Here is an 8694-nt window from a genome sequence, read left to right on the forward strand (position 1 = left end):
TCAAATACATTTTTAAGCATTGATTTAATGTTTTAGATTGTACATCAGGTTGCGGATAATATGGTGTTCTCATATTCAACTTCGTATTACTCCATTCAAAGACATGTTGCAAAATTGATTTTAAAAATCTTATCACTTTCAAAGAACTCATGCTGATTTCATGAATAGTTCAACCACTTGCTTATTAGATTTAGAATATTTTTTATGGAGAAAAATGATTATCCCTAGATAGACGATCCACTGCCATAAGTATTAGTAAAATCATTAAAAGATGGGAGGTCTTTAATAACGATAGACGGTAAATATTGTTTCAATAATTCTAAAAAATTAAAATATATTGTATTTAAATTTTTTATAATTAATTTTTTTTGTTTTTTAAATTATTTATTTGAATTAAATAATTAAAATATCTAATATCTTAATTTTTTGTTTGGATAAAATAATTAAATTTTTTTTATAAAATAAAATTTTACTTTTATGATATTTATTTTAATATATAAAATTTTGAAATTAAATTTAAAAAATATAATTATCAACTTAAAATTTTTAAATTCAGTCAAAATAAAACATTAAAGTATAAAAGAAAATTTGTAAAAGTTGGAGGTGCAACAAGAAAAATTGGGAACACAAAGAAATGCCCACGATAAAATTAACCCCTTGACTCCCACTTTTTGTGTAAGTATTTCTCTCTTCTGATATACACGAGATCCAGAAATTTTTACTTATTGTAAAATTTATGTTTATTTTTAAAGTAAAATTTTGAAATCATACAATTCAATAGTAACTTCCGAACTTAAAAACTTATTCTAGATTGTAAAATTTAACTTATGGATTGTGTAATTTAAAATTTTTATAATCATTTTTTGATTAAACCATGTGAAGTGACTTCCATATCTAAAAGTCATTTAAAAAGTCTATTATCAATTGCACAAATCTTTTCTATTTTTTTTTTTACCGGCAGTCAATGAATATATTTATATATAATAGAATATTAGGGGTGTTGTAACCCATATACATAAAAATATATGTAATTAAACAGTACTACAAAATATCTTAGAAAGATTTAGCACATCTTTAATAGAAGTTTCACTATACCTTCCCAAATCAGAACTATATAGTCTTAGAAACTACCTATGTATACCACTTGCCAAAACAAAGTAGCCACATAATACACTTAAAGTACAACAACCAGATTTATCAAAATCCAGATGTTTCACTTGTGAGTTTGATGTAGATCAACTTGTAAAATTGTCTTAATTGATTATTACTTTTGCTTCTCCAATTGTTGCTTCCCTAATGAACCTTGAAAGAAGTATGTTGTTGCTTAATTGCAATTCTTTACTATTTGTATGTTATGTTTATACCATCCTTGTTGCATTTCATATTTGTTGAATTTGTTTAGGCCATACTCATCCTAAATTTATTGCAAAAGACAAATATAACTCCAGACTAAAGGTCCAGCCAGGTTAAACTGCAAAGAAAAGATATTTACTTCCAAATTCATGCTTTCTAATAGGTATTTATGTTCATTCTCGGTCTCAATATGTGGTTGAGTTTATATTTTCTATGTGACAAATTGAATGCACTCAATTGGGCAAAGGATCCAGTTAGAATAGAAAAAATTAACATTACCAATTTTATGTTTCATCCAAACTCAAGCATTTAGTTGTGCTAAAGAAAAGATTCCATTTGCATCCATTTTCCTTTGCCTAAACACTATTATTTCTATGATCCCATATATTCTTTATAATTGCAAACCATACACCCTTCCATAACTTATTTCCTTTACTATTAAGGGTTAGTAAATCAAAAAGTTCAAAGTGATTCTTTAGTTGATTATGATGCGTTATACTCACTTTTACCCGTTCGCTACAATGTTCCAAATCTTATGTGCTATATTACAGGTAAGAAATAGATGTGTATTAGTCTCTTCTTCCAACCCACACAATACACAAGTTACATCACTTAATTGCACTCCCCTCCTCTTAAGATTTGTCTTTGTTGGTACCTTATCCATAATTGCCTTCCAAGCAAAAAATCATACATAGGGATTTTACCTTTACACTCCATAACATTTTGTATAAATATGAGTTTTCTCCAATACAGGGGTTTTGTATATTATCCAGATTTGACAGTATATGTACCTTCCTTATCTTTTCAATTCCATTCATCCTCTTTATCCTTTTTTATTATTATTTGTTGTATTAGGTGTACAAATTCTTTTACTTGAGACAACTCTCACTCAAACCATTCTCTTCTCCATTTTACTTTCCATTCCCATTCCCATTCATTATTCACCCATTTCCTAAACTCCTTCATGGCTCTATAACAAGAGTAAAGTAGGAATTTTAATATTTATGGAGGTGTAGAAAGAAAGCATGGGTGTGAAAAGAAATCTCCCAAGTTTTGTTTATATTTGTCAAAGTTTTGAGCTACATGTTATGAAAATTCAAAAAACTCCACATAAATGAAGTCAACAAAACTGCCCCAAGTTTGAGAGCAATGAAGGCATATACTTTCTCTGCCTCCACCAACTAGCAAAATTCTGTCCTCCCCTTATTTTTTTCAGAACAATAATTATTTTGAGAAATATTCGGATAATGAGAAATCCAATTTGAACATACTTGGTTGAATAATGTTTAATATGATGAATTTCACTATAAATTTTATATCTATATTTGTCACCAATAATTTATGCATATATGCACATTCCCTGAATTTTCTCTTCATAGGAATATCTCTACTCTCTTATAGTCTATTTGGAAAGAAGCATCACACAAAATGACACATAGATTCTTTTGTTTGACCTTTAAGTATTTGCATGCAACAACAAAGTTACAAGAGTTTTTTAAATATATCTGTATATGTGTACACTATAGTGCTGCTTTATAAAGTATCTTCTGTATAAAAGCTGCAACTTTTATATTCCCCATTAAAATTAATTTTATGTATCAATTAAAAGTAAAAGTATAAAGAAACTAATTAAGTAAAAATATAAAATGTTTACTCATTCCAAACAAAATCCCTATGTATTATACAAACTTTTAACATGCTATGGACAGTTTAACATTAATTCTACCTTTCCCATGCATAACATATAAACTATAGTGACTCTCTTGCACCCATTGAAGAGGTGCTAGTAAAGTAAAAGGGCAAAGAAAAATAACATGAAAATTTCATTTGACAAACTAGTTTGGAAACCAATACAAAGCATATGTATGAAGGAAGAACTCATCCTTTTGTTTTGAATTGTTCTCTTTTTACTTTTCTAGATCACTGCATCTGAAATGTGTTTGGTTGTTTTGCTTGTGCAAGCATTTCAACCACTTCTCTCATGGTTGGTCTCTCCACACTGTGTTCATGAACACACAACTTTGCCACAAAAAACACCTGCTTTGCTTCAGCCAAAGGAATGTGATGTAGCCTCTCATCAATGATCTTCATCACCATCTCTTTGTTCCCATTTGTTTGCATCATGATCCATTGCACAATGTCTAATCCATCTTCCCCAAAGTTCCCCACTGGTCTTCTCCCTGTTATGAGTTCTAGCAGCACCACTCCAAAACTGTAAACATCACTTTTCTCATCCACTTTCAATGTGTATGCATATTCTGCAACATAAGGAAAAACCAGTAAAAAATATGCAGGATTTCAATAGTTAAAATAGCCCTAGATTGTTATAATACACACATATATGATGATGTTAAATGTTTACACAAACAGATATATAATAATGTTAAATGGTCATTATCCATGTCACTGATTTTAGTCCTACATAAGAAAACACTATATTTTAGATTTTACATGACAGACACTGATAAATCAGTGATTGTCAATTGCCAAATTACCAGAAAGTAAGATTTTGCGTGGTTGTCCTTTGAAATAGGAATTAAATGTTGCAATAGAATGGTACAATGTAAAAGGATCAAATTATTAATTTAACATGATAATAAATGAAGAAAAAGTGGGTGAGTTAAAGGAAGACTAGTCCAACATTATTTTACAGATAAAGGGAAAAGCTTCATTTTAATTTTCCAAAGTAACAAGTTAGATTTGTAAAAGATGACCAACTTGTGTCTTGTGCCTAAACTCTTCACGTTTCTTTTTCATCTGGGGTTTTGAGAAAGTGAATCATGGATCTCGATCTGAAACTTTGTGGGGGGTAAAATATATGCATTTGGTTAATGTGCATTGAGTGACTGTTACTGATATGAAGATGGTCAAAAAGGGAGGGCTGTGATTTGTTCTGGTTTAAGGGTTTGTAGTTTCAAGGCATGCAAAAAAGCAAGCACACACCCAGTTAGCGTGGAAAAAAAAGTGAAAAGAATTTCCTCTGTGTTAGTGGAGCCTTTACTGTTCAGTCTAGGAATCCACGTACATGGTGTTGGACACTGTGGTCCCATAAAAAAGACCAAGTATCATGCTACAGTGGCTAAGGAGGGGAAAAAACATTTCTGTACCCAAAAAATAAATGACAAGTGTATTTAACACATGAAAAATTTGATTTTAACCTTGGGAAAAAGAGCCTCTACAATCATTCTTCCCGTTGCATGCTAGCATTTTCACTCATTTCATTTGCCCAAACTTAGTTACTCAACAGCAATGTTCTCCAAAAGTTTTTTGGAGGGAAAAACTCTTACATGGTCTCATATTTCTATGTCAGTATGGTACTGTAATTTGAGGATTAAACACGTAATTATATATATTTTTTAGGAATTAAAATGACATGATGAGAACCAAAAGTAGATTTAGGTCTAAAAAATTTCAGCTTAAAAGAAGAGCTAATAAACTTTTCATGTTCAGGTAAAAATTGTTCAGATGATGTGTGCTAGCAATATAGTATGCAATATATTTTATTAAGTGGAGGGAGGGGGTTAGGTAATAATAATGTCTTCAACTTGAAGTGATGCTAGAAAATTTGACTGAGGCAGAAGATATAACTTGAAGTTATCAATCATGATTCTCCAATTATATGTAGTTGAATATTTAAAATAAGTACCTGGAGCAATGTAGCCATAGGAACCAGCAATGGAAGACATGCACTCTGATGCACCATTATCTTGCATGAACTTGGCAAGCCCAAAATCAGCAACATGAGCCTCAAAATCAGAGTTCAGAAGTATGTTGTTTGACTTGACATCTCTATGGATGATCAAAGGGGAACAATCATGGTGCAAATAACAAAGTCCTTTTGCAGCTTCTATGGCTATTTTGAGCCTAGTGTCCCACTTGAGAAACTCACCTCTTTTCCCATGCAACACTTCCCCCAAGCTTCCATTTGGCATGTAATCATAGACAAGCAAATTGGTCTCTCTGTTTGAGCAAAATGCTAGCAACCTCACAATGTACCTGTGTCTGATTCTCCCCAATGTTTTTATTTCTGCAGAGAGGCCATTGTCATGGGAAGATCCTTTGTTGATTCCTAAGAGTTTCTTCACTGCCACTTCCTCTCCATTTGGCATGGTTCCTCTGTACACAACCCCAGATCCTCCTCTTCCTATCACATTGCTTTCCTTTATGCACCCTATGATGTCCTCACTTCCATACTCCAGCTTCTGGAATGCTGTTAACTTCCATGAATTGGAGTGCCTCCTTGTCTTTCTACTCTTGATTATGGCCAAGGTTGCAAACACCAATGAGCACCCCAACAATGCCAATGCAAACAGGAACTTGAACTTCCCAGGGACACCATGTTTTGCACTCTTTTTTTCTTGAGACTCCAAAGTAGATGTTGAAGAAAGGTTGCATGGCTTGGAGTCATAGCCACATAGATGAGGATTACCCACAAAGGATGTGGAATTAAAGATTGAGAATTGTCCCCCCTCAGGTATTGAACCTGAGAAGTTGTTGTGAGAGAAATCTGCTGTAGTTAAGCCCTTCATGGTCCTAAGTTCCTTGGGAAGGCTTTGGTTTAGGTGGTTCCATGAGACATTGAGATAGTTTAATATGTGGATTTCAGCAATTTGAACAGGAATGGGACCTGATAGCTGGTTTTGGCTGAAATCTAAGTAGGTGAGTAAGACACAGTTACCTAGCTCAGGTGGAATAGTACCTGAAAAGTTGTTCATACTTATATCAAACTTGAGGATGCTTTTCAACCTCCCTATAACTGGTGGAATTTCTCCGGAGAATCTGTTTTCACTAAGCAGAAGAATTTGCATGTTTGGAAAATTTGAAATTGAGGCTGGAAGAAACCCTGAGAAGCGGTTGTTTGATAGGTTCAACTGTGCTAGTTTGGAGGGTGTGCTGCTCGTTGATTGTGGGAAGCCACCACTGAGATAATTGTTCTGAAGCTCCACAAGTGAAAGTTCAGGCAAATAGAGAAACCCATGTGGCAATGGCCCGGTTAAGTAGTTCTGACCCAAACGGACTCTTTGGAGTGTGTGGCATTGACCAAGATCCTCAGGCAAAGATCCAAAGAGAAAGTTCTTGAGCAGGATCAGAATTTTCAGCCTCTTTCCAAGGCAGAGAGATTTTGGCACCAAACCAGTGAGCTTATTTGTTGACAAGTCAAGCTCAAGCAACCTGCCATTGTGGCCAAGATTTGAAGGAATCACTCCAGTGAAGTTGTTCTGCCAAAGCTTGAGATTCTCCAAGTTTGGTAGCTCAGAAATGAAGTGAGGAATTTCTCCATGCAGCTTGTTTATGAACAGGTTCAAGACGGTAAGCTCTTGAAGAGCTGAGAACTCATCAGGGATGCCTCCTGTGAGCATGTTGAATGATAGATCAAGAGCTTTTAATCTAGTCAAGTTTCCCAGCTGGGGAGGGATTGAACCACTCAGCTGATTGGTTTGCAAGTAGAGAGTGTCTAACTTCTTCAGGTTTCCCAACTCAACAGGAATTGGACCTGTCAAGCTGCAGTTTGCAATGTCTAGATGAACCAGATTGGTGAGCTTACCAAACTCTGGAGGGATTCCACCATCAAACTGATTGTAGTATCCCAAGAAAAGATGAGTGAGGTTGGTGAGATTCCCAAGCCCACTTGGTATGAATCCTCTCAAATCATTCCCTGCAAGGGACAGGTACTTGAGCTGCCACATGTTTCCATAGCTTGGAGGGATTTCCCCAGAGAAGTAGTTCCCTCCAAAGTTCAAGTGCTTGATCTTTGGGAGATGAGTGACACCCAGAGGAAGTGAGCCATTGAAAGAATTGTCATAAGCATCCACCACTTCAAGCTCCTTTAGCTGGGAGAATTTCCAACTCAAATTCCCACTGAACATGTTTGCAGACATGTTGAGGAACCTGAGCCTTGGTAGCTTGTGGATTTCACTTGGAAACTCCCCAGAGAAGCCATTTCCCTGGAGTGACACACTCTCAAGGCTCAAGAGTCCTGTGATGGCAGCTGAAACTGACCCTGAAACATTCATATCTGATATGTCAATTGACACCACCGACCTGTTCTCATGGTCACACTCAATGCCATACCAACTGCAAAGGGACAAGTAGTTTGACATGTCCCAGCTTCTGAGAGAAGAGTTAGCAGCTCCAAAATCTTGCTTCATGGAAACAAGGATTGAAGCTTGCCTTCTCAGGGAAAGTTGAAGTGAAGAAACACAAACAGGACCAGCGAGACACACAAGGAACAAGAGCATGCAAAAGGGTACAAAACTGAAAGAAGAAAGGGTAGCCATTTGTGAGAGAGAAGTGGCTTAGAGGAGTAGAATATGAATGAAAGAAACCAAATACACCAGCAATTACAACATTTCATAGACCTTAAAAGGTTTATCTGGTTATACACTAACAGAATGATAAGATTAATTGTCTAATGAAGAGCATAGAAAGCTAGCACAAACAACACTACCAGCATCCAATGTTGTTGTTCTCTTTCTTTCCCTCAACACTTTTTCTTCTTCACATTCACAGCACACACTTACACACACTGCTTTGGTGTCATCTTTAGCTTTTAAAAAGCAAAAGCAAAAGTGTTGTTGGAGGAGAAAAAAAAAATTGTATATGGATAACCATTAACCACAGACAGATTCATCACCCAATTAATGTTTAGTGTTCCACTTTGTGTCGGTTTTTGAAACCAGTTTCACCATTTTCCTTTGCTTTTTCATTTCACATAATTTTCCTCTCTCTGATTTGTGAATGAGAGGGTCCAACATGGCAGCTGATTCAGATTTGGAATCTTCTTTCATGCAGCTCTAGTGACATGATTAAACCATCCATGGACATCTTTAAGTACCCGTCATGGTCTAGAATACAACTTTTACAACAAATTTAAGCGTTTTTTGTTTCTGCTCAAGGTGTGTGTCTGGAAACACACTTCAACTTTTTCGTGGAAAAGCAAAAAGAAGAACATGGAGAAGAAATTGAAAGGGGTTCAATCATAACAAATCACTGTTGTGTTTGTCACAAAATCAAATGAGTTAGTTAATGCAAAAGTTGGAGACATTATGATATGTTTTGTTTTCACTTATCTATTATTACAATTTTTTATATATTTATTTAAATCTTTTAAAGTAAGCAGAAATTAAAACCTGTTTATTCTGATAAGTTACTTTCAACTGTTTATCTAAATAAGTAGACACATAAACAAAATAAGCATAAAACAACTTCTACTTTTATAAAAATCACTTTTTTTTAAAAGCACTTGTTTTCTGTCTAAACAAAGTACCCCCTTATATATCTGTTAAATGCGATGGATATTTAACTTGCACACACAGTTTTTAGTTTTCTATTATGGAAATC

The 8694-nt window shown here is 34.5% G+C and overlaps 1 protein-coding gene across 1 annotated transcript; it reads right to left on the minus strand.

The window, feature by feature from the left end:
- Window positions 1-2982: 2982 nt before the first annotated feature.
- On the minus strand, window positions 2983-8174 carry LOC114188230 (uncharacterized). The gene is made up of 2 exons (XM_028076797.2): window positions 5000-8174; window positions 2983-3611 (listed from the first exon to the last, which is right to left on the minus strand). The coding sequence occupies exons 1-2, from the start codon at window positions 7629-7631 to the stop codon at window positions 3274-3276; spliced, it is 2970 nt and encodes a 989-aa protein (XP_027932598.2). The 5' UTR covers window positions 7632-8174; the 3' UTR covers window positions 2983-3273.
- Between the last annotated feature and the right edge of the window lie 520 nt (window positions 8175-8694).

This window comes from Vigna unguiculata, chromosome 6, assembly GCF_037176805.1.
Source record: "Vigna unguiculata cultivar grain cowpea cultivar isolate G323 ecotype 2 chromosome 6, ASM3717680v1, whole genome shotgun sequence".
NCBI lineage: Eukaryota > Viridiplantae > Streptophyta > Magnoliopsida > Fabales > Fabaceae > Vigna > Vigna unguiculata.

Excerpts from the sequence above, each read along its gene's own strand:
- LOC114188230 (XM_028076797.2), bottom strand. The coding sequence starts at position 7,631 with ATGGCTACCCTTTCTTCTTTCAGTTTTGTACCCTTTTGCATGCTCTTG. Across the intron at positions 3,612-4,999 it reads CTATGGCTACATTGCTCCAG|AATATGCATACACATTGAAA; the intron begins GTACTTATTTTA and ends CTTATGTTGCAG.